The following is a 24,926-nucleotide window of genomic DNA, read 5'->3' on the forward strand; positions in this document are numbered from 1 at the left end:
TTATTTTATCTTTTGGCGGGTCTGGGGATGGAACCCCAGGGACATTTGGCCTCCAAGCTACACCCCCTGCCCTATTTTTATTCTTTATTTTGAAACAGGGTCTCACTAAGTTGTGGAGGGCCTCACTAAATAGCTGAGGCTGTCTGCGAACCGCGATCCTTCGGTCTCAGCCTTCTGAATGCTGGGATTACAAGTGTGCGCCACCACACTCGGCAACATTTGATTCTGTTCTATAGTCATAATTTCCAGACTTCCTAAGTGTGATTTCTGGACTTGGAGTATGACTTTTCTCTGGGGCTCTGGTGTGCTTCTGGAGCGTAGTGTGGAACTGATTTATGCCTCTCCTCCTGCAGAGCTGTTCCTTTGGGTACCACGCTGGTGGCTGGGGTAAACCCCCCGTAGATGAGACTGGGAAGCCGCTCTATGGGGATGTATTTGGAACCAATGCTGCTGAATTTCAGGTATGGGCCGTGGTCTTGTACTTCATACCATGAAGTTTAGAGATAGTTGCTGAGTTTCAGTACGCAGGAGGGCGTGGGTAGGTATTATTGTCTGTTTACCCTTGTATCCCTTCATCTTACAAAAGCTCGACACATAATGGGTATTATATAGAATGGGTCTTCTATAAAGATTTGTTGAATGAATGAGTAACCTCTTTCAGACTAAAACTGAAGAAGAAGAAATCGACCGGACCCCTTGGGGGGAACTGGAGCCATCTGATGAAGAGTCCTCAGAGGAAGAAGAAGAGGAAGAAAGCGATGAGGACAAGCCAGATGAGACGGGCTTCATTACACCTGCGGACAGGTGGGGAAACAGAGCGGGCCTCCCGACGTGGCCTGCTTGTCTTGGGGCCTTCTCTTCACTCCAGAGCCTGTTCCTCTCTTCACAGTGGCCTCATCACTCCTGGAGGGTTCTCGTCAGTGCCGGCAGGGATGGAGACCCCGGAACTCATCGAGCTGAGGAAGAAGAAGATCGAGGAGGCCATGGACGGGTGAGGAACTGGCAGGCCACGGGGGAGGACTTCCGCTTCCCTCTGGCTCCTCGCTTGGCTGCTGGCTCCTGAAACCACCGTCCATTCTGTTCTTTGTTCCCTTTTTCCTATTTTACTGAGTACCATCTTTTGGATTGGTTGAATTATGGTTTCATTTTATCTCTTTTGTTAGCTTATTAATTGTGAGGCTTTGTTGAGTCATTTTAGTGGTTGCTTTAGGGTTTTTAATACCTATTATTACATAATCTGCCTTCAGATGATATACCACTTTGGATAATATTAAGACCCTTATGCCAAGTGTGGTGGGAGACACTTAAAATTCTAGTACTTGGGAAGCTGAGAGGATGATGGCAGATACTAGGCCGGTATGTAATATCTTTTTTTTTTTTTTTTTGGTGGTACTGGGGTTCCTGGAAACCCTTCTACCTCCGGGCTACACTCCCAGACCTATTTTATACTTTTTATTTGGAAACAGGGTCTCTTAAGCCAGTGAGGCTGGCTTTGAACCTGCGCGATCCTCCGGTCTCTGCCTCCCAAGCGCGGGGAATACAAGTGTGCGCCACCACGCCCGGCGGATGTAATATCTTAGCAAGAACCTGTCTTGCTAAGGCTAGACAATAGCTAAAAATAGCTGGGCATGGTGGCATATGCTTGTAATCCCAGTACTTAGGAGGATGAGACAGAAGGATTGCAGGTTGAGGACAGCCTCAGCAACTTATTGCGGTCCCTCAGGAATGTAATAAGACTCTATTACTAAATAAAAAATAGAAAGGGCCGGATGTGGTATCACATTTTTATAATCCCAATACTTGGGAGGCTGAGACAGGAGATTGCAGGTTCATGGGCAGCCTCAACTACGTAGTGAGTCAGCAACTTAGCAAGGCTCTTACAAAATAAAAAGTAAAATGGGACTGGGGATGTAGTTCAGAGGTAGATTGACTCTGGGTTTAGCCCCTAGCACCACAATAAATAGGGGGGTAGGGTATAGTTCAGAAGTAGAGCACCCCTAGATTCCGTCCACTTACCCCCTTCCCTGCATACACACAAAAGAGGCTTGAAATAGTATACCCTGTTTCTATGTTTTTTTGTGTTTTGGTACCAGGGGTAGAACTCAGGGCATTCTACCTCTGAGCTATACCCCAGCCCAATTTTTTATTCTTTATTTTGAAACAGGGTCTCACTGAGTTACGGAGGGCCTCACTAAATAGCTGAGGCTGTCCTTGAACCCGGATCCTCCAGTCTCAGCCTCCCAAATGCTGGGATTACAAGCGTGCGCCACCTGGACGAGCTAGTACAGCTCATTTCTTTTGTCCTTTCCACTGTTGTATTTTACTTCTATGTGTTATAAATAATATAGTACATGGTTTATTACTTTTATTTAAGCAGTCAACTATCTCTTAGGGTTTAGTAAGAATCACCTATGAGCCCATGAAGTTACCATTTTTAGCACTCTTCCATATTTTTTTATCTATCCAGGGTTCTGTCTGGTATTAATTTTTCTTCTGCCTGAAGGGGTTCCTTTAACATTTTTTGAATAGGTCCTCTGGCCATGAATTTTTTCAGTTTTTGTAGTCTCAAAAGGTTCTTTTAAGCCGGTGTGGTGGTGCATGCTTGTAATCCCAGTATTTGGGAGACAGGGATTCACAGGTTTGAGGCCAGCCTCAGCACCTTAATGAGACCCTCAGCAACTTAATGAGACTGTTTCAGTTTAAAAAAATAGGGCTGGGGATGTAGATCAGAGTGCCCCAGAGTTTAATCCCAAGTAACACACACACACACACACACACACACACACACACACACACACACACACGGGTTCTTTTATTTGGCTTTTTTTTTTTTTTTGGTGGTACTGGGGTTCCTGGAAGCCCTTCTACCTCCGGGCTACACTCCCAGACCTATTTTTACATTTTTATTTGGAAACAGGGTCTCCTAAGTCAGCGTGCACGGCTGGCTTTGAATCTGCGCGATCCTCCTGTCTCTGCCTCCCAAGCGCAGGAATTACAAGTGTGCGCCACCACGCCCGGCTTTTTTTTTTTTTTTTTCTTTAATCTTTGTTGCATAGGAATGAAGGTTGACAGGGTGTTTTCGCTTTTAGTTCCACTTTTTCTTTTTGGTGTGTGCAGGGGATATTGGATATGGAACCCAGGGACATTCTACTTTTGAACTATACCCCAGCCCATTTTAGTTTTTTATTTCAAAACAGGGTCTCACCAAGTTGCTAAGACGGGCCTTGAACCTGTGACCCTCCTGTCTTGGCCTCCCAAGTACTAGGTTCACAGGCGTGCACCACCATGCCTGGCTCCCTTTCTGTACTTTTTTTTTTTTGTATTGGGGAGTGGACCCAGGGGCATTCTACCTCTGACTTATACCCCCAGCCCTATTTTGTATTCTTTATTTGAAACAGGTTTCACTAAATTGTGGAGGGTGTCAGTAAGTAGCTGAGGCTGGCCACGAACTTGTGATACTCCTGTCTCAGCCTCCCCATTGCTGGGATTACAGGTGTGTGCCACCATGCCTGGTCCTTCAGTACTTCTGAGCTGTTACTCCAGTGTCTGTCTTGCATTGTTTCTGATGAGTTTGCTGTCCTGCTTACCTTTGCACCTTTGCCTGTAAGGTGTCATTCTTCTCTGCTTTTAAGACTTTCTCTTTTATCTCTAGATCTAAATAATTTGAGTATGATGTGCCTTATTTGCATGTTTCTTTGCTTGGGTTTATAGAGCATCTAGGATCTGTGCATTTATAGTTTTTATTAGTTTTGGAAAAAATTTGGCCAATTCTCCAAATATGTCAGCCTCAGCTACTTAGGGAGGCTCTCCACAACTTAAGGAGGCCCTGTTTCAAAATACAAAATAATGCCAGAGCTTGGCGTGGTGGCACATATTTGTAATCCCAGCATTCGGGAGGCTGAGACTGGAGGATCACAGTTCGCAGACAGCTTCTGCTGAGGCTGTCCGTGAGCTGCTATCCTCCTATTCCAAATGCTGGGATTACAAGTGTGCGCCACCACTTCTGACATTATTGTTATTATTTTTTTGTGTGGGTCTGGGGATGATACCCAGGGGCATTCGACCTCCTAGCTATACCCCCTACCCTATTTTTTATTTTTTATTTTGGAACAGGGTCTCACTAAGTAGCTGAAGCTGTCTGTATTAAGTTGTGGAGAACCTCCCTAAGTAGCTGAGGCTGGCTATGAACCTGCGATCCTCCTGTCCCAGCCTCCCAACTACTGAGATTAGAGGCATATGCTACCACGCCCGGCTACAATAATATATATATATATATTTTTGGTGGTACTGGGGTTCCTGGAAACCCTTCTACCTCCAGGCTACACTCCCAGACCTATTTTTTTATATTTTTATTTGGAAACAGGGCCTCTTAAGCCAGCGAGGATGGCTTCGAACCTGCGTGATCCTCCTGTCTCCGCTTCCCAAGCGTGGGTATTATAAGCGTGCGCCACCATGCCCGGCCTTACAATAACATTTTAATGTATTTCCCTGCTAATTCTAACATTTCAGTAAGTTCTGGGTTGATTTTTTTTTTTGTGGTACGGGGGCGGGGTGGTGGAACCCAGGGGCTTTTCTACCTCTGGGCTATACTCCCAGACCTATTTCAATTTCATATTTTAGAAACAGGGTCTCAGTTGCTGAAAGCCTCCCTACGTAGCTGAGGCTGGCTTTGAACCTGTGCGATCCTCCTGTCTCAGCTTCCCAAGCACTGGGATTACAAGTGTGTGCCACCACTCCCGGCTTGGGTTAATTTTTTATAAATTGTATTTTCTTGCTTTGTATGCCTAGTAATTTCTGATTGACTGGTAGGCTTTATAAAATTCACCTTTATGGGCCCAGGATATTTCCATATTCCTGCATATCTTCAGCTTTGATCAGACATACAGTTATTTGGAACACTCTGGTCCTTTGAGGTCTTGCTTTTTGGGTTCCTGAAGCAGTGCTCAGTCCTCTGAACCAGGAGGCCTGGAGTCTGCTGTGTGGGCACCAAAGGCCTGTGTGTTTGGAGGTGTTTCCGCTGGCCTTGGGCGACACCGCTGTTCCCAGGCTGCACTGCTGTGCTGATCTTTTGGCCGGTCCTTCCCTGGCTTTGACCGTGTCCTCACACACCTGTGCTCCTCGTTACTCCCCTGAGTACCTGCGGAGGACTCTGCAGGTTCTGCATCCTGCTTACTGGCTGCCTGGGTCTCTGTGGACTAGGACTGAGCCGCCCTAGCTCCCCGCCGGCCTTCCCTTCTTGCTCTGGTCTCGGTGCAGCTTGCCAGGCAGTTGCAGCCTCACCGGTTTCCTGTCTCACGGGAGTCACTGTCCTTCCTTGCCACATGTTGAGTGTCTTGAAAACCACTGTTTCATACATTTTGTTATTTCAGGCAGGAGGTTAAATTTGGTTCTTCTTAGCAGGTTGCAAAAGTCTCAAGCTTTTTTAGTATTCAAAGATGAAAAACAAAGAAGGGTACTGTGGACAGTGTATGAGGAGGAATTGTGTACGACACCAGTGGGGTGGGGACCTCTTGGGGCTTGGTAAGAAGTTTGAATTCACTGGGAGGAGTGGCAGGATCTGATTTTTTTTTTTTTTTTTTTTTTTGGTACTGGGGATAGAACCCAGGAGGGCATTCTCCCTCCGAGCTATACCCCCAGCCCTATTTTTATTCTTTATTTTGAAACAGGATCTCACTGAGTTGCAGAGGGTCTCACTAAGTAGCTGAGGCTGTCCTCAAACTGCGATCCTCCTGTCTCAGCCTCCCGAATGCTGGGATTGCATGCATGTGCCACCATGCCCGGCCTGAATTCTATTTTAAGGCATTCATTCTGGCTGTTTCATGGAGAGGGGAAAGTCACCTCTTTTAGGAGTAGAGATAGAGACAAAGTCATCGATACGAGGTGATATGGTAGTTTTGCTATTGCATTGTGAGTATAGTCTTGGAAATAAGCTGCAAGGCTGGCAATGGATGGCCATTGCACTCCTAGGGAGGGCTGGGAATGAGTCACCTACATTAGAACTTCAGGTACGGCCGGGCGTGGTGGCGCACGCTTGTAATCCCCGCGCTTGGGAGGCTGAGACAGGAGGATCGCGCAGGTTCGAAGCCAGCCTCAGCTACTTAGTCTCTCAGCAACTTAGTGAGATCGTTTCCAAATAAAATATAAAAAAGGTATGGGAGTATAGCCCGGAGGTAGAAAGCCCCAGGGTTCCACCCCAGTACCACAAAAAAACAAAACAAAACAAAAACTTCAGGTACCATTCTCTCCAGGAAACTTCTAGCCTCTTGACCTTTATAGTTCTTTGTGTGTGAGAGTGTGGTCACAGATCCCCTAACTTGGTTCAGGGGGACCCTTAGTTCAGTCTGTATGCCCCTTCTTCCAGGGTATGTTCCTTGGGATCCATACTATTCCCCACTCCTTCCCACAATCCCCTTCTCCCAGTGGCCTTCATGAAAGGCAGAGGCCATATCCCCAGGTATCAGAATCTCTCTAAGAATCTGGGTGGACCTGCCACCTGTTTCTTTTGCTTTCCCTTCTGGAAGCCCTTTGTCCCTTTTTGGGCTTGACCTCCTTTTCCCTTGCAGAAGTGAGACACCTCAGCTGTTTACTGTTTTGCCGGAGAAGAGAACGGCCACTGTTGGGGGAGCCATGATGGGATCGACCCACATTTATGACATGTCCACGGTAAGCACGTGGATGATAATGCTTTGGGGAGTTGTGCAAAGGGGCTGGAGCTAGGGCCTCTGAGACTTTCTTTGGAGACAAGGCCCTGATCTCTTTTCTAGGTTATGAGCCGCAAGGGCCCAGCCCCTGAGCTACAAGGCGTGGAAGTGGCCCTGGCACCAGAGGAGTTGGAGCTGGACCCCATGGCCATGACCCAGAAGTATGAAGAGCATGTGCGGGAGCAGCAGGCACAAGTGGAGAAGGAAGACTTCAGCGACATGGTGGCGGAGCACGCTGCCAAACAGAAGGTGGGCTCTGGGATTAGGGAGCGTGGCCTGCCTTTTCCAGTGGAGTTGTGCCCTCTAGTGGCGAGAGTGAGAGCACATGCAGTGCTTGCTGCCCTGGCTGGAAACCATAGAAGTCCTCCGGTTGGCTGCCTTCTTTAAGTGTGATGCCACTGAGACACAGGGAGGGGAAGGAACTCATGTGAGAGAGAGGTGGGGACAGAGTCCCGGTTCAGTGCATTCCCCACAACTTCTGTATCCGTGTCAGGCTTCCCACTTGTTTGGGGGTTGGTGGTGTTCAATTTGTTACAACCTGTTTCTTTCTCTCCTACAGCAAAAGAAACGAAAAGCCCAGCCCCAGGACAGCCGCGGGGGCAGCAAGAAGTACAAGGAGTTCAAATTTTAGGTCCCCTCACGCATCAGCCTTCCTTTATGCCCTTTGTCTGGATCCTGGGCTTCATACGGGGGTCCCTAAAGCCCGCTGTCCTGCAGTTCCCAAGGGCTTGTCATTTCATGTTCTTATTAGACCTGTTTTGTAAATAAAGCTGTTTCCCAAGGAAAGATGGATGTGTTAAGTTCCTGATCCTCGCGTATCCCCCCCTTGCCTCCTCTGCAAAAGGATGAAATGGCAACTCTGCAACCACTGGGCTGCCCCAGTGACCGGGGCAGGTACTTAGATCAGATATTGTAGCTGAGCATTGGTGAAGCCAATCCTGTGTGAAACTGTGGGTGTTATAGCCTGCACCCTCCCTTTGTAGGAAGGCTCTGGGGGAAGTCCGTCTAGGTCTGGTTTGACCTTACTGCTTTGTCCTTGGGGAGTAAAAATAGCCAGCTTAGCGCCCTGGCTGGGCTGGGGAAGCAACAGTGGGCTTGGGAAATAGGCCAGGTCAGGCCTTCCTGATTGACCTTGTAGTGGAAAGTCCTAAGTCCTTACCTGTGAAAGAACAGCTCAAAATCTAAATTGTCCTGAGTTCCTGTGAGCCCCTGGATCTGACCAACAGAAATGCTAGGATGTGTGTGCATGGGAAGGGGAAGTATTTTGCTTTCTCAAGATTGCCCTGGTCCTGAGTGAGACGTCTTCTGGATAAGATAGAGTAGGATGGACCACCGGATTCCACGGGCATTGGCCGAGTACCTGGGAGAGAAGTCACCTGCCCGGTGCAGTTGGTGTTGGTGTAAGCCACCATGTGGGAGTGCTGGAGTCTTCCAGATGGTTCCTGGAGAGGGGAAAGGGGAAGTCCTATGGAGGACATGGCAGCTTTCATTCTTGGGAGGAATAAAATTTGAGAAATTGGGAGAAAACAGGCCCTCTGGGTCTTTGTAAGGAAGGTTTTTTGGGGGTTTGGGGGTTGGGGAGAGCTGTATAGAAAGAAGGCTGGCTGCAGGCCGGCTGGGGCCTAGCTTGAGCATTCGACCCTGCCAGAGGGTCTTTTGGGCTCCAGGGCCCTGAGCCCTTTCCTACCTCTGGCAGAAACTTAAGAGCTCTGAAGCGCCAGTGATGGCGGGCAGGCCTGCGGGGCTCCACAGCTACCTTTGCTTATCTGAGCGACAGAGGCTGCTGAGCGGGTGTTAGGGGCAGCGCGGCAGACTTGGCTGGCTCGGTGCTCGGCACACTCCCGAGGCCAGGCGCGCTCCCGCGCCAGCTCCCTCCCGGCCGGGGCCGCGCCCCGGAAAAGCGGGATTTCCGCCGGCGGGGCTGTGGCCATGAAGAGGGGGATATGGGAGAGGCCTGGCCGGAGGCTGTCCGCGCCGGCGCCGCGAGGCCTGGAGGGGCGGCGCGCGCCTGACGCCGACCCCTGCCCGAAGCGGCGCGGGCGCGCGCCACCGCCACCGGGCGCGAGCGCGGCCCCGCCCTGGGGCTGGGCGTGGCCTCCGCGGGCCCCGCCCCGGACACGCCCACCGGCGTCTCGGCCGCGCGGGCCGCAACAGGCGGCGGCGGGCGAGCGCGAGGACCGCGCGCCGCGAGGCCCGGCGCGTGCGTGCAGACCCGGCCGCGCGGGCCGAGGAGCGAGCCGAGCCCCGCCGCCGCCGCCGCCGCCGCCGCGCCGGCACGCCTGCGAGCCGCTCGTCCTCGCCTCGGCCGGCGGAGCCCGCAGCCCGGGACCCCCGGCCGGCCATGGCGGAGCGCGGAGGGGCGGGCGGCGGCGCCGGGGGCGGCGGCCCGAGGGGCTCTGGGGCCGCCCAGTCGCCGCAGCCGCCGCCGCCGCAGCCGCCGCCGCCGCAGCCGACGCCCCCCAAGCCGGCCCAGGCCGCCTCGTCGTCCTCGTCCACCTCGGCGGCGGCGGCCTCCTCCTCGTCCTCGTCCACCTCCACCTCCATGGCCGTCGCGGTGGCCTCGGGCTCGGCGCCCGCCGGCGGCCCGGGCCCAGGCCGCACCCCCGCGCCGGTGCAGATGAACCTGTACGCCACCTGGGAGGTGGACCGGAGCTCGTCCAGCTGCGTGCCCAGGTGAGCGCGGGCCGCCCCCGGCCCCGGCCCCGGCGCCCACCGCCCGCGGGCCCGGCCGGATCCGCCTCCCCACCGCGGCTTCCCGAGCAACCCACGGCCTTTCCTGCCTCGCCGGCGCCCTAGGCTGTACATGTGTCACACACATGTGCTAGAGATGACTTCCGATATTATTGTTTCCCAATGCACGCAGTATGTGCCAAACTCCATTGTCACCTCCGTCAGGTGAAGCCCATGTAGGGACCGTTGCGGCTTCCAGCTAGTCTTCAGGACACACGTTCATCTGTGCCGGAGATCACGCACACTGCGGGGACCCCGTGCCCCCCGTTCTGGGGTCCCGCTGAGTGTGCCCTCAAGTATATTTCTCATCCCCACCTCTCCGCTGGAAACTGGTCATGCGGAGTCTCCAGCCCTGGAGTGCTCCATGAAACGGCTGCCTCGTTTCTAAATTCAGCCCATTCCTCTTTTCTGTAGGAACCATCTGGGGACTTTTCTTCCATCAGCAAGATATACTGGGGCTTGGGATATTTTGTTTCTGTATTGGCGAAGCAGTCTCTTTCTCCAACTCTTTGGGGACAGTGTGCCATGTCTTACAGCTCACTTTCTGAATAGACTGCCTGTGGAGCTGATTTTACCTGGGAAGTCCAGAAAAGTGCCTAGAGGCATTCCTTTTGTCACCTCTACACTGACTTGATTCTGTTAGGCTCTCATCCTTACTCTTAATCCAGCATGGGCAGATTAATGTGTAAATCAGAGGGAATACTGTGGGATTCCATCCTCAACTCTATTTGATAATTATTCTCTCTTGATTTTGAATATTATTACACACACAGGATATAAAAAAATAATGATAGGTACATCTTTTTTAAATTCATTTTTTGGTGCTGGTTATTAAACCCAGGGCCAGTATACCTCTGAGCTAGACCCTCAGTCCTTTTTATATTTTGGAACAGGGTCTCCTGAGGTTGCTGAAAGTCTTACTGTGTTCTTGAGACTGGCCTGGAACCTGTGATCTTCCTGTCTCAACCTCCTAAGTACTGGGATTACAGACATGTGCCACCATGCCTGGCTGTATTACTCTTTTTTTTTTTTTTTCCCCTCCTACAGTACTGGGGATTGAACCCAGGGGCATTCTATCTCCAAGCTGTACCTCCAGTCCTATTTTTTATTCTTCATTTTGAAACAGGGTCTCACTAAGTTGCAGAGGACCTCACTAAATAGCTGAGGCCTTGAACCTGTGGTCCTTCTGTCTCGGCCTCCCAAGTTTAGGGTTTACAAGCATGCACCACCACACCCTGCTTGCATACCCCTTTTGCAGCCCATAGGATACCCTTTCCTGAACTGCATTCCTTCCTTCCCCCTACAGAGGTAAACACTCTTCTGAATTGTATTTCTCATTTTCCTTATCTTCTTTTTGGTAATAATTTTACTATATACATGCATCTCTAAACAATATACTTTTTTTTTTTTTTTTTTTTTGGTGGTACTGGGGGTGGAACCCAGAGGCTTTCTACCTCTGGGCTGTACTCCCAGATCATTTTTTCTTTTTTTTACATTTTATTTGGAAACAGGGTCTCAATAAGTTGCTGAAAGCCTCACTAAGTAGCTGAGGCTGGCTTCGAACCCGTGCGATCCTCCTGTCTCAGCCTCCCAAGCGCGGGGATTACAAGCGTGTGCCACCACGCCCGGTTTATATTGCATGCATCTCTAAACAATATACTTTTTTTTTTTTTTTTGGTGGTGGTACTGGGGATAGAACCCTTCTAGTCCTATTTTTATATCTTTTTATTTGGAAACAGGATCTCTTAAGCCAGTAAGGCTGGCTTCGAACTTGCACGATCCTCTGAAGCACAGGGATTACAAGCGTGTGCCACCACGCCCGGCTAAACAGTATACTTTTAGTTTGAATGTTTTTGAAGTTTGTAGAAATGCCATCATTCTGTATGTATTCTGTGACTTACTGCTGGTTTTTTTTTTAACTTATGTGAAAAATCAGTGTGTGTGGTAGCTCTAGTTTTAAATATTTTCATTAATTGGTTGTATTATATTAAACAAATGCTGTTATAATTCTCTCAAACATTTAGGTTGAGCCGGGTGTGGTGGCATGTACTTGTAATCCCAGTATTTGGGAGGCTGAGAGAGGAGGATGGCAGGTTCACAGCCAGCTTCAATTACTTAGGTCCTCTGCAACTCAGTGAGACCCTGTTTCAAAATAAAGAATAAAGAAATAGGGCTGGGGATGCAGCTTGGAGGTAGACTGCCCTGGGTTTAATCCTTAGTACCCCCAACAAACAAATAACATTTAGATTGTTTTCAATTTGTACACATTAACAATAATGTTCTTGTGCAAGTTTTTTTAGGGTGTATTTATATAGAGAGGTGGAATTTCTGCTGTTATATGTCTAGAATGTCACCAGATAATTCTATACAGTTCTCCATTTACCCTGCCCCTCCCATTCTTTTTGTTTTTTGGGGGAGGGGTACTGGGGATGGAACTCAGACTCATTCTGCTTCTGAGCTATACCCCAGCCCTACTTTATTTTATTTTTTTGTAATACTCAGGATGGGACCCAGGGGCATTCATTGTACCTCTAAGCTATACCCCCGCCCTATTTTATTCTTTATTTTGAAACAGAGCCTCATGAAGTTGCGGAAGGCTTAAGTTGCTGAGGCTGGCTTTGAACCTGTGATCCTCCAGTCTCAGCCTCCCAAGTACTGGTATTACAGGCGTGCACCACCATGCCTGGCCCTCTCTGCTTTTCATATTTATTGTGTTCAGCATTCACTGCACTGATTTATACTTTCTTTTTTTTCTCTGTTCTTCCTTTAGGGAAATAAGTTTAGTTTGTTTTGGCCAGAGCCCTAGCACAACACCAAACTCAAGTGAGAGCTTAATGTGTGATGGTGTGCCTGTCAGTCTTGAATTAGGCTTCTTTTTCTGTGTAGGCATATCACTGAAGTGTGTTAATCCATCCCTTTCAAACATAAAAGTTCTGTAGCCCTTCCTACATGGGTCCACTGATAATCAAACATGCTTGCCCATTCTTCCTTCACATCCATGACTATGTTTGACTGGTGACATTTGGACAGCTGCCTTCTTTAGCTTGTTAGATTGAAAAGGCATGAACTGCCTGGCAGGAAGCTGCTACAGAGAAGGACAAATAAAATCACTGATTGCTCTTGATTTTTGTTCTAACTCTAGATCTCTTGGTTGCCTGAAAGTCCACATAATAAATTATTAGCCCAAGAAACAGGCAGATACCCTGGTGAGAAGGGCTAACTTATGAGAGACGTAAGCCAGGTGGTTTTCCCACGCAGAGTGCTTGTAATTATGTCCTGTTTACTGACCAGTCCTTGAGCTCGGCCGCTGTCCTGCTCCAGCTTCGTTTCTCAGCATTGACCCTTGTGCCTGTCAGCTTCTTGTGAAACACTTGTGCTCCTTGGCGCATGCTGCCTATCTTCAGGATGGAAAACAACACCCTGTGGGGAGAAAATGGCCTGCTGTTGGCCCTTCCCACTATTGAATCATTCGGTGACTTTGTGGTCTCTTGGGCATACTTGTTCATGTGGCTTAGAGTATATTGGCCTCCGAGCTATACTCCCATACCTTTTTTTTTATATTTTGTTTGGAAACAGGGTCTCACTAAGTTACTGAAAGCCTCTACTTAGTGAGTAGCTGAGGCTGGCTTCGAACCCGTGCCATCCTCCTGTCTCAGCCTCCCAAGCACGGGGATTACAAGCGTGCGCCACCACACCCGGCTTATTTATTTTATTTTATTTTATTTTTTGTGGTACTGGGGATGCCACTCAGGGACATTCTTCCTCTGAGCGACAACTCCGGCCCTATTTTTTATTCTTTATCTTATTTTATATGTTTTTCTTTGTGGTACTGGGGGTGGAATCCAGAGACTTTCTATCTCCAGGATATACTTCCAGCCCTATTTTACATTTTATTTGGAAACAGGGTCTCACTAAGTTGCTGAGAGCCTCACTAAGTAGCTGAGGCTGGCTTCAAACCTGTGCAATTCTCCTGTCTCAGCCTCCCAAGTGCGGGGATTACAAGTGTGTGCCATCACGCCCGACTTTTTTATTCTTTATTTTGAAACAGGTTCTCACTGAATTGCAAAAGGCCTCACTAAGTAGCTGAGGCTGGCCATGAACTGCGATCCTCCTGTCTCAGCCTCCCAAATGCTGGGATTACAAGTGTGTGTTACCACGCCAGGCTCATGCATTGCTATTTATATTTTTCCAGTACTAGGGATGGAACTCAGGGGCATTCTATCTCCAGGCTACCACCCCAGAATTATTTTTTATATTTTATTTGGAATCAGGGTCTCACTAAGTTGCTGAGAGCCTCACTATGTAGCTGAGGCCAGTTTTGAACATGTGTGATCCTCCTTTCTCAGCCTCCCAAGTACTGGGATTACAAGTGTGTGCCACCACACCCGCTGAGAATTTATTTTGTTTTTGTGTATGGTACTGGGGGTGGAACCCAGGAGCATTCTACTTCTGAGCTACACTCCCGACCCTATTTTATTCTTTTATTTTGAAACAGGGTCTCACTAAGTTGCAGAGAGCCTCACAAAATTGCTGAAGCTGGCCGCAAACCTGCAATCTACCTGTCTCAGCCTCCCAAGTACTGGGACTAGAAGCATGTTTCACCACATCCAGCTAAAAACAAGAATATTAACACATGCCCATGGTTAGAAACTCAAGAAATATAGAGAAAGATTTAAAGTGTCAAGGTCAGTCACTCCTCCTCCATCCCCATTTTTTTCTCTCTCTTTTTTTTTTTTTTTGGTGGTACTAGGAATTGAACCCAGGGGCATTTTACTTCTAAATTACATTTCTAGCCCTATATTTTATTTTTATTTTGAAACAGACTCTTGCTGGGTTGATTAGAGTCTCGCTACTTACTGAGACTATCCTCCAATTTGCAGTCCTCCTGTCTCAGCCTCCCAGGTATTGAGATAATAGGTGTGCATCACCACACCTGGTTTCATTCTCTTTCTCAGAGGTAGTCACTATGAAATAGTTGTTTCTGAGACTTTAGTTCAAAAGGCAGCTTTGCTCTTGTTCCTTTATGAAATTTATAGCTGTAGATGTTGGCATTATTTTCCCGCCATACAAAGTCATCTTCCTCTGCTGGCCTGCTATTGTCTGGACAGGACAGTGTCATGCCAGGGCGTTGTCTCTGCCTCTGCCTCTGCCTCCCACTACCCCCTCCTTCTCCCTTTCTTTCTCCTTCCCCCTCTCCCTCTCTCTCTGTTTTAAGTACTAGAGTTTGAACCTAGGGTCATTCTACCTCCAAAATACACCCCAGTCCTTTTAATTTTATATTTTGAAACAAGGTATCACTTCATTGCTAAGGACCTCACTGAATTGCTAAGGCTGTCCTTGAACCTGTAATCCCTTTATCTCAGCCTTCCAAGTCCTGGGATTATATGCTTGCAGTACTGTACCTGGTTGGGTAGCATGTGGTTTGGTGCTAAAGGAAGGGTTTCGCTGGGTGTGGTGCCACCACTTGTAATCCCAGTACTTGGGAAGCAGAGGAGGAGGATCACAGGTTATTGGCCAATCTCAACTACTTAGACCTTCCACAATTTGGTGACACCTTGTTTCAAGATGAAGAATGCTTGAAATATTATTTTAAAATTTATCCTTCCATAGAATCTTTCTACATATAAAAGTTTAAATGAGGCCGGGCGTGGTGGCGCATGCCTCTAATCCAGCATTTGGGAGGCCGAGACAGGGGTGTGTGTGTGTGTGTGTGTGTGTGTGTGTGTGTGTGTGTGTCTGTCTGTCTGTCTGTCTGTCTGTCTCTCGGTTCACAGACAGCCTCAGCTACTTAGTGAGACCCTTCGCAACTCAGTGAAACCATGTTTCAAAAAATAAAAAGACTAAAATATAGGACTGGGGTTGTAGCTCTGAAGTGCAGTGCCCCTGGGTTCCATCCCCAGTACCTCAAAAAAAGAATTATTTTTTCAAAAGAAAGTTGCTTTATCTAAAGTTGAAGGGTATATTTGATACTCCGTTTATATGCAAAATAATGCAGGTGTGCCTTTAACGACAGGCAGTGCTTAGCAATAGGTGTTAAACAAGCGCAAGGAAATGAGTGCTACTGCTGTATTAAACTGCCTTTCTTCCTTCAGCAGAGTAAGAGAAAATGTCTATGCTCTAACTCTAAGAGGAAAGAGTAACAGAAAAGGGTCTAAGTAAAGAAAAGAGAAACCAGAGTCAGCACACAATGAGCCAGGGAACTTGGGTAGAATGTGCTGCGGGAAGAGTGGTCCCCAGAGAGCCAGAAGCTCAGCATATGGGTGCCCTGTTGTTACCTTTGTAGTTCCAGTTATTCCAGCAGTCCAGTCTGGTTATATTGGTCCAGAACAATGTGTTGCAAATATCAAGTACCTGATATTATTATTGTTGTTGTTGTTATTATTAAATTTTTTGTGGTACTGGGGATGGAACCCAGGGCCATTCTACCTCTGAGCTGCACCCCCAGGCCTATTTTTTAATTTTTTTTTTTTTTTTTTTGGTGGTACTGGGGTTCCTGGAAGCCCTTCTACCTCCGGGCTACGCTCCCAGACCTATTTTATATTTTTGAAACAGGGTCTCTTGCGCCAGCGTGGCTGGCTTCGAACCTGCGCGATCCTCCTGTCTCCGCCTCCCAAGCGCGGGGATTACAAGCGTGCGCCACCACGCCCGGCTTAATTTTTATTTTGAAATAGAGTCTCACTGAGTTGCAGAGGGCCTCACTAAGTATCTGAGGCTGTCCTCGAGCAGTGATCCTCCTGTCTCAGCCTCCCAAGTGCTAGGATGACAAGCATGTGCCACATGCCTGGCTCAGGAAGGGTTTCAGAGTCATATTTCTTTTCTCTTTGTCTTTTTATGGTGAGATTTCTCCTGATGTTATTTCTCTCTTTGAGTTGGTATAAGTAGAAGAGTTAGAAAAATTAAGTTTATGAGCATGCAAAATTCTCAGTGGCCTAGTGGTGATTACTGGGAGATGGCATGTGCTCTGCTCTGTCACTCACAAACCATAGCACATTTTTCAGTACAAAGCTCACTTGTATATCTTTATCTGCATGTGTACTTAGGGAAGGAGTTCAGCAGTTATCAGTCACATTTCTCTTTAGGCAACCTTTATTTTATTTTTTTTAATGAGTACTAAGGTTGACCCTTATTTGATCAAAGTGTTAGAGCCAAAGGAGGTAGCCTCAGCTGAGTTGGCATGAAAGCACTTGGGGGCAGTTACCTTCTAACCTCAGAAGCACTGGGCAAGGTGGTTCTGACTATACCAGGACAAATTCTCATGCCGTAGTTTCTTTATTGATTGGAGATTCTTTTACTGAATGAAATAACTAAGATAATAAGATCTAGAAGAAATAAGTAAAAAGTAGGATCCAAAGAGCCACAGGAACAAGTACTTCTTAAATGATAGGTAGAAAGTAAAAGTAATTGATCAAATAAGAAAGAGCTGGTGAAATACCTATTATTTTTCTAGCATGAAAAGTCTTAAAACCATGTTTGTATCCTAGGGTATTGAATTTCAAGTTGTGAGTGATGTAATAGAATATCCTCCCTATCAGAGTAATATTATCCATCGTCCCTGTGGAAGCTCAGATTCCTTAAGTCAGAAAGAGAATGACTTTCAGAGTCCGTTTTACATGTATTGATTTACAGATCTTTGGGATACATTAGTGGTTATGTGATTTGTTTTGAACTAGTTTCTTAGCCAAGCCAGCGAGTTGCCGCTGCTGCAGGAGGGAGGTGCAAGTCAGAATGTTTGGGTGTGTCTTTTTCCTCCTCCCTTCAGGGGGCTGGGCTGGTTCTGCTCTGGGTGGCCTTGAAGGTGTTCCCATTGGACTGCGGAAGGCCTGGCGGGCCTCTGTCATCTCATTCTGGAAGTGCTTTGGGAGCCTAGAGTGGCTGTAAGAATGATTTGCAAGTATTAATCTTTTCCAGAGTAGGGTTTGAACTGCTTTGGGGTCTCTTGAGGAAAGACACAGTTTGAAGAGGGCCCTGGGCATGGTAGTTGGGTTCCAGATTAGCATGCACTGACAGGATCCTCCTTCCTTCACCAGGCTTCTGCCCAAGAGTCACAGCACAGTGAGAAAGGTTTTTGGGAATTCAGATGTGTGTATCGGCATCCGCTGTAAAGTGTTTTCCTTTTTTTTTTTTTTTTTTTTTGGTACTAGGGATTGAACTCAGGGCATTCTACCTCTGAGCTACACCCCAGCCCTGCTTTATTCTTTATTTTAAAACAGGGTCTCAGTAAGTTTCAGAGGGCCTCACAAGTTGCTAAGGCTGGCTGCAAACCTGCCATCCTTCCATCTCATTCTCTCAAGCATTGGGATTAGATTACAAGCGTGGGCCACCACACCTGCCTGCTCCCCTCTTACAGACACATGATTGTCTGATTAGAAAGCTAACTGGACAGCCAGAGAATGGCTTCAGTCAGCATCAGGGGTCCCCACTTGGATCATGGGGGGTTGAAACCTGTACCTGGCCTCTGCCTTAGGAAGTACAGTAGAGAAGGCAAATAAATGATGACACGTTGTTGCTTAGCTTATATAACTTATGGAAAATAGCTTCTTATAACATTCCATCCATTCAGTTGTTTTAGGATAAAAATAAAAAGGGCTAAGGAGAGTACCATGTCTTCTTGAGAAAAATATTTACAAATTGTTCATTCAACAAGGAATTGATGTCCAGAATATATATGGAACTCAACTCAAGAGCAAAAAAAAAGAAAAGAAAAAAGAAACTAAAAAAGTCACATTAAGAAGCAAATGCTCTGAATAGGTATTTCTTTTCTTTTCCTTTCTTTCTTTCTTTCTTTCTCGCTTTCTCTCTTTCTCTCTTTTTTTTTTTTTGTGGTACTGGGAGTTGATCACCCAGGCGCATTCTACCTCCAAACTAAACTATAAACCCACCTTTTTTTTAATATTTATTTTGAAACAGGGTCTCACTAAATTGCAGAGGGCCTCACTATAGCTAAGGTTGGCCACGAACCTGCCATTCTCCTGTCTCCGCCTCCCAAGTGCGGGGATTACAAGCGTGCGCCACCACGCCCGGTTCTGAACAGGTCTTTTTTAAAAGAAGACATACAAATGGACAATAACTAGAGCTGGATGTGGTGGCGCACGCTTATAATCCCTGTATTTGGAAGGCTGAGAAAGGAGGATCATGCAGGTTTGAAGCCAGCCTCAGCTACTTAGTGAGGCTCTCAGCAACTTTGTGAATACTGTATACTAAACACTACAAAACTGTGCCCTTCAGAAAGGTGAACTTTGTGAGTTTGATCCCGCACTAAAGCTGTAAACTGAAGGTGCGTACTGAGTGACATTGGATGGGGAAGTTGAGGGCTGCATCACCCTGCTCATTGCCTTTCTTGGTTTGAGAGTTGCTTTTTCTTTTTTTCTTTTTTTATACTGGGGATGGAACCCAGGAGCATTCTGTGTTTGAGCTACACCCTCAGCCCTATTTTTTATTCTTTGTTTTGAAGCAGTCTCACTGAGTTGCAAAGGCTCTCACTAAGTAGGTGATGGTTGTCCACGAACCGTTAATCCTCCTTTCTCAGCCTCCCAAATGCTGGGATTATTAGCAGCACCACCACGCCCAGCTCCATGCTTGTTCATTTTTATTGACAGCAAAATGGCAAATGGAGAATGTTCCAGACCGTTTTCCACCTTCCTTTCTCCCCACCCCCCCCCCCCAGTACTAGGGATGGAACCCAGGGGCATTTTACCTTCGAGCTACACCCCAGCTCAATTTTTTATTATTTATTTTGAAACAGGGTCTCACTGAGCTGCAAAGGGCCTCACTAAGTAGTAGCTAAGCCTGTTGTAAACCGTTTTCTTTTGTTGATCTTTCCACAGAGACAATGTTTCATTCTTTGTGTGTGTGTTTTAATACAGTTTAGAACACTAAAGGCTTAGGACATCAGTGTCACTTATTTGATCCCTCTCCAGCTAACCTTTTCTTGTCTCTTGTTTAAAAACACCAGAGGCAAGCCGGGCGTGGTGGCGCACGCTTGTGATCCCAGCATTTGGGAGGCCGAGACAGCAGGATCTGGGCTCACGGCCAGCCTCAACTACTTAGTGAGGCCCTCCACAACTTGGTGAGACTCTGTCTCAATATATAAAGAATAAAAAATAGGGCTGAGGGTATAGCTCAGAGGTAAAATGTCCCTGATTTCCATCCCCAAGTACTACTAAAATAATTGAATAAATAAAAAAATAAAAGTGAAATAAGATCTTGCACTTATCTTTCCATAATCCTCAGTTCACTCTTCAGCAAATGCTTACCCATCAGCTGGTATGTCCCACAAACAAAATCCTTGATCTCATGAAGTTTACATTCTAGTAGGCAAAGATACGAATGCTGTCAAATAGCAGCTGTCATTCGTAGCTTAGGGGGTGCTTTGTGATTGCCTCTTTCCTTGGACTCTCACCTCATCTCCTTTCATTCTGTCCCTCTGCAGTCTGGTCCTTGGCACGGTCACCCGGCCTCAGGTCTTTTGCATCTCTTGTCCTTCTGCTGATGTCCTCTGGGTCTGGTAGTGGTGAGGCCGGCTTCTGGGTGTCCTTCACTTCCGGTCTCACCTGACCTGCCACTTTGGAAGGCTGTCCTTACCCTGTCTCAAAAAATAAACTCAGTAGTTGGGAGGCTGTGATAGGAGGATTTCAGGCTCAATCTCAGCAACCTAGTGAGACCGTCTTTCAAAATAAAAAGTAAAAAGGGCTGGGGATGTAGCTCAAAGGTAGAATGTCCCTGGGTTCCATTCCCCGTACCTCAAAAAATAAAAATAAATAATAAACTTTGAGCTGGGCGTGGTGGTGCACGCTTCTAATCCCCGCGCTTGGGAGGCTGAGACAGGAGGATCACGGAGGTTCGAAGCCAGCCTCAGCTGGCTTAAGAGACCCTGTTTCCAAATAAAATATAAAATAGGTCTGGGAGTATAGCCTGGAGGTAGAAGGTCCCTGGGTTCCATCCCCAGTGCCACCAAAAAATAAATAAATAAATAAAAGTGAAAATAAATGAAAAAGCCTAGGGTGTAGCTCAGTAGTAGACTGCCCTGTGTTCATTCCCCCAGTACCACATGGAAAAAAGAAAGAAAAGGAAAACACTTAATAAATATTCACTGTTGCTATTGTTATCTTTCTTGCCAATCCAATTTCTTTGTTGTCTTCCTCCTCCAAGAAAGTCAAAATAAATGCCATCTTTCTAGAATCAATGATATTCTGCTGTCCTCAGTGGGACCATCACAGCTGTGTCTTGGGCTCACCTTAGACACAGATCCTGCCAAACGCCAAGCTATTAAGACTAGTAAGTCAAAACAAAATATTCTGGTCTCAAGCACTGGCTGGGTCAAGATCCTGTTTCTACATCCTGCCCACTTACATGAACGGAAGAAATGGCTCAGGCCCCGCCCACAAACCACAGCTTTGTTTTGAGCCAGCTTGACTTGACAGCTTCCCTATTCTACCTGCTGACTTCTTTAGCTCTGGTTTGGCAGCCAGAAGAGCAACTAAGCTGGTTTACAGCTTGCCATTTATTGCCAATAAAAGCAGAGTAACTCTTAAGAAAATGAGGACTTAAGTGGAATTCATATCTTTCTCTTATCTCCTTAAATTTGCTTTAGTGTATCTCAAACTATAGAAAAACTATTCTTCTACAAGAGAAACATAATAACTCTACGGCCTCTGCTGAGCATTTGGATCTTTGTGTGAATGTTAATTTCACCCCACACACACCTTTTTGGTACTTGGGATGAACCCAAAGGCATTCTGCCTCTGAGCTACATCTCCAGCCCTACCTACCTACCTATCTTCTATCTACTTTGTTTTGAAACAGGGTTTCACTAAGTTGCCAAAGTGTCATTGAATCTGCAATCCTCCTGTCTTAGCCTCCTGGTGTGCACCAGGTGTGTACCACTGCGCCCAGCTTAATTTTACCCTTTAATAGCATCAAGGTTTTATTTTTCCATATTGGTTGGAAATTTACAAGCATATTTGCTGTTACTGGTTCTTCCTTAAGAACATATAAAACATAACTGTAAGCCCGGCATGGTGGCACATGCTTGTAATCCCAGTTCTTGGGAGACTAAGACAGGAGGTTCTCAGGTTCAAGGACAGCCTCAGCAAGTAATGAGATTCTCATCAATCTAGTGAGACCCTGTTTCAAAATAAAAACAAAATAGGGCTGGGGGTATAGTTTGGAGGTAGAATGCCCCTGGGTTCAATCCCCAGTGCCCCCCATAAAAAAAATCCCCACCAACTGTGCATGGTGGCCCATGCCTATAATCATAGTTGATACCATAGAAATTCAAAGAATCATTAGGGACTATTATGAAAAACTATATGCCAACAAATTGGAAAAACTAGAAGTAGATAAATTTCTGGACACATAGCCTACCAAGAATTGAACAAGAAGGACATAGAAAACCTGAACAGACCAGTAACATGTAACAAGATTGAATCAGTAATAAAAAGTCTCCCAACAAAGAAAAGCAGGACCAGGGGACTTCACTGAATAATCGTGTTCCAGTTAATAAAGCCATTCCTCAGTCTGGTTCTGGGTTTGTACTATAACCTTCTAAGGACAAGGCCCAGGAAAATGGTAAAAATTTTATCAAACTTTTCTGTGTGATACTAGGGACTGAACCCAGAGGCTTCAAACTCTGAGCTATAACCCCAGTCCTATCTTATTTATTTATTTATTTACTTATTTTTCTTGCAGAACTGGGAATCTAGCCCAGGAGCATTCTACCTCTGAGGTATACCCCAACCCCATTTATCCATCCATCCTTCCTTCCTTCCTTCCTTCCTTCCTTCCTTCCTGTCTGTACTGGGGAGGGAACCCAGGTGCATTCTGCCTCCAAGCTACATCCCCCAGCCCTATTTTTATTCTTTTTATTTATTTTTATTTTTATTTTTTGTGGTACTGGGGGGGTGGAACCCAGGGGCATTCTACCTTCAAGCTACACTCTCAGCCCTACTCTTTTTTTTTTTTTTTTTTTTTGGTGGTACTGGGGATGGAACCCTTCTGCCTCCAGGCTACAGTCCCAGACCTATTTTTTTTTTTCTTCATATATTTTTTGTTTGGAAACAGGGTCTCTTAACCCAGCAAGTCTGGCTTTGAACTTGCGTGATCCTCCTGTCTCCACCTCCCAAGCACAGGGATTACAAGCATGTGCCACCATGCCTGGCTCCCCAGCCCTATTCTTTATTCTTTTTTATTTTTTATTTTTATTTTTTGGTGGTATTGGGGATGGAACCCAGGGGCCTTCTACCTCTGGGCTACACTCCCAGGCCTATTTTATATTTTATTTGGAAACAGGGTCTCTTAAGCCAGCTGAGGCTGGCTTCGAGCCTGCGTGATCCTCCTGTCTCAGCCTCCCAAGCAGGGATTACAAGCTTGCGCCACCACACCCGGCTTTTATTCTTCACTTTGAAACAGGGTCTTACTGAGTTGCAAAGGGCCTCACTAAATAGCTGAGGCTGTCTACAAACTACGATCCTCCTGTCTAAGCCTCCCAAATGCTGGGATTACAAATGTGCACCACCACACCCAGCTTTTTCTTTTTACTTTTGAAACAGGGTCTCACTGAGTTGCAGGGCCTTACTAAGTAGCTGAGGCTGTCCATGAACCACAATCCTCCTGTCTCAGCCTCCCAAATTCTGGGATTACAAACGTGTGCCAACATGCCCAGCTTATTCTTTATTTTGAAACAGGTTCTCACTAAGTTGCAGAGGGCCTCACATGTTGCTGAGGTTGTCCTTGAAGTACGATTCTCCTGTCTCAGCCTCCTAAATACTGGGATTATAAGTGTGTGTTACCACGCCTGGCTGCATAACTACTTTAAAATATGTGTTTGCTGCCGGGCGTGGTGGCGCACGCTTGTAATCCCCGAGCTTGGGAGGCAGAGACAGGAGGATCGCGCAGGTTCGCGCTGGCTTAGGAGACCCTGTTTCCAAACAAAAATGTAAAAATAGGTCTGGGAGTGTAGCCCGGAGGTAGAAGGGCTTCCAGAAACCCCAGTACCACCAAAAAAAAAAAAAAAAAAAAATGTGTTTGCTTTTTTTAGTTTTTTTGTTGTTTCCCCTTATTGCTACCAGTATTTCCTTTTTCTCTTGTTTGCTTCTAATATACCACAGACTAAAGAGCCAGATAATTGAAATGTTAACAATGAATGGGGCAGGCTAGGTTGTTCGCGTTTGTAATCCCAGAACTTGGGAGGCTGAGACGGGAAAATCATAGGCTCAAGCCCAGCCTCAGCTACTTAGTGAGGCTGTTTAAAAATAAAATAATAAAATAGTGCTGGGGGTAAAGGCAAAATGTTTAGGCATCTATACAGTCGAAACCATTACCTTCACATCTCTCGGTAGTGTATATGGGGATATAGTACTTGTCCTCTGACCTGATTCACATTAGTCGTTACTTTCATTGCCTTCACAAGTAGGTTTTAGTTTGGTCCTTTCAATTCCAGTTCACATTCAGTGGAATGTGGCAGTGCAGTATACCGTAAGCCCATTGCTTAATAAAATTACCTGCTCAGAACTAAAGTATGTAGAGGGAGTGCGTCTCTGCCAGGCACAGTTTCTGCTGTGGAGGAGAATGAATAAGCTGCTCTTGAAAGCAGGGTCCTCTGGGAGCATCAACTCTTGTGGCTATTAATGGACTTAATTGTATTTCCTCTGCCACAAAGTGTGCAATGAATTTGTTTATGCCCTTTAATGGGGAGAATTGTTCATTAAATGTGTGTAATATCATTATCACTTTGTTTTTATTGCTTGTAGAGTTTTCTCTAGCTTTCTTTCAAAAATAAAACTTGACAAAAGGAATAGATGAATATTATTAAACACCATCCATTAATCCTCTTGATTGACATTTTCTTTCATGCAGAAGAAGGAAAGGATATCTCATTGAGGAAGCAAATGGGCTGGAAATAGAAGGTGGTCTTTTAACCCTAAAATGAAGCATAAAGTTAGTTTGGTAAGTTTAGGATTTACGAAACTGATATCTTCACTTATGTTCCAAAAGGGCCTATTTCTAAGGTAACCTTACTGATAAATGGATGCCATGTGCTAGTGTAGCGAGGCATTATTTTTATTTATTTATTTTTATTTATGTATTTATTTTGCAGTACTGGGAATGGAACCCAGGAGTATTATACCCCTGAGTGAAACCCCCAGCCTTGTTTTTTTATTTTTTATTTTGAAACAGGGTCTCACTGAGTTGCAAAGGGCCTCACTAAATAGTAGCTGAGGCTGTCCTCAAATTGTGATCCTCCTGTCTCGGCCTCCCAAATGCTGGGATTATAAGTGTGCGCCACACCCAGCTTCCTAGCTTTATTTTTTTGTGTTGCTGGGGATTGAACCCAGAGGCATTCTGTCTCTAGCTGTACCCCCAGCCCTATTTTATTTTTATTTTGAAATAGGGTCTTGCTAGGTTAATGAGAGTGTCTCACTACTTGCTGAGACTGTCCTCTGACACCGACACTCTCAGCTAAGACTTTATTTTCTAAAAACCAACTTAAGGGAACTT

General features: G+C 46.4%; 2 protein-coding genes across 9 annotated transcripts in view; both read left to right on the plus strand.

Moving 5' to 3' along the window:
- SF3B2 (splicing factor 3b subunit 2) overlaps window positions 1–7,332 on the plus strand; it is a gene marked incomplete at both ends in the record, with an annotated part of 28,827 nt that extends 21,495 nt beyond the window's left edge. For all 4 annotated transcript variants that reach the window (XM_080700735.1, XM_080700736.1, XM_080700737.1 and 1 more), the window contains 6 exons: window positions 354–461; window positions 662–804; window positions 890–991; window positions 6,564–6,663; window positions 6,765–6,950; window positions 7,261–7,332. In XM_080700735.1, coding sequence (XP_080556861.1) covers window positions 354–461; window positions 662–804; window positions 890–991; window positions 6,564–6,663; window positions 6,765–6,950; window positions 7,261–7,332 — 711 coding nt within the window. The remainder of the gene's footprint in view (window positions 1–353; window positions 462–661; window positions 805–889; window positions 992–6,563; window positions 6,664–6,764; window positions 6,951–7,260) is intronic.
- Window positions 7,333–9,042: 1,710 nt separating this feature from the next.
- PACS1 (phosphofurin acidic cluster sorting protein 1) overlaps window positions 9,043–24,926 on the plus strand; it is a gene marked incomplete at both ends in the record, with an annotated part of 139,409 nt that continues 123,525 nt past the window's right edge. For all 5 annotated transcript variants that reach the window (XM_080719011.1, XM_080719012.1, XM_080719013.1 and 2 more), the window contains one exon: window positions 9,043–9,374. In XM_080719011.1, the coding sequence (XP_080575137.1) occupies window positions 9,043–9,374 (332 nt within the window). The remainder of the gene's footprint in view (window positions 9,375–24,926) is intronic.

The sequence above is a fragment of the Muscardinus avellanarius genome (genome assembly GCF_963383645.1).
Source record: "Muscardinus avellanarius genome assembly, chromosome: 1".
Lineage (NCBI taxonomy): Eukaryota > Metazoa > Chordata > Mammalia > Rodentia > Gliridae > Muscardinus > Muscardinus avellanarius.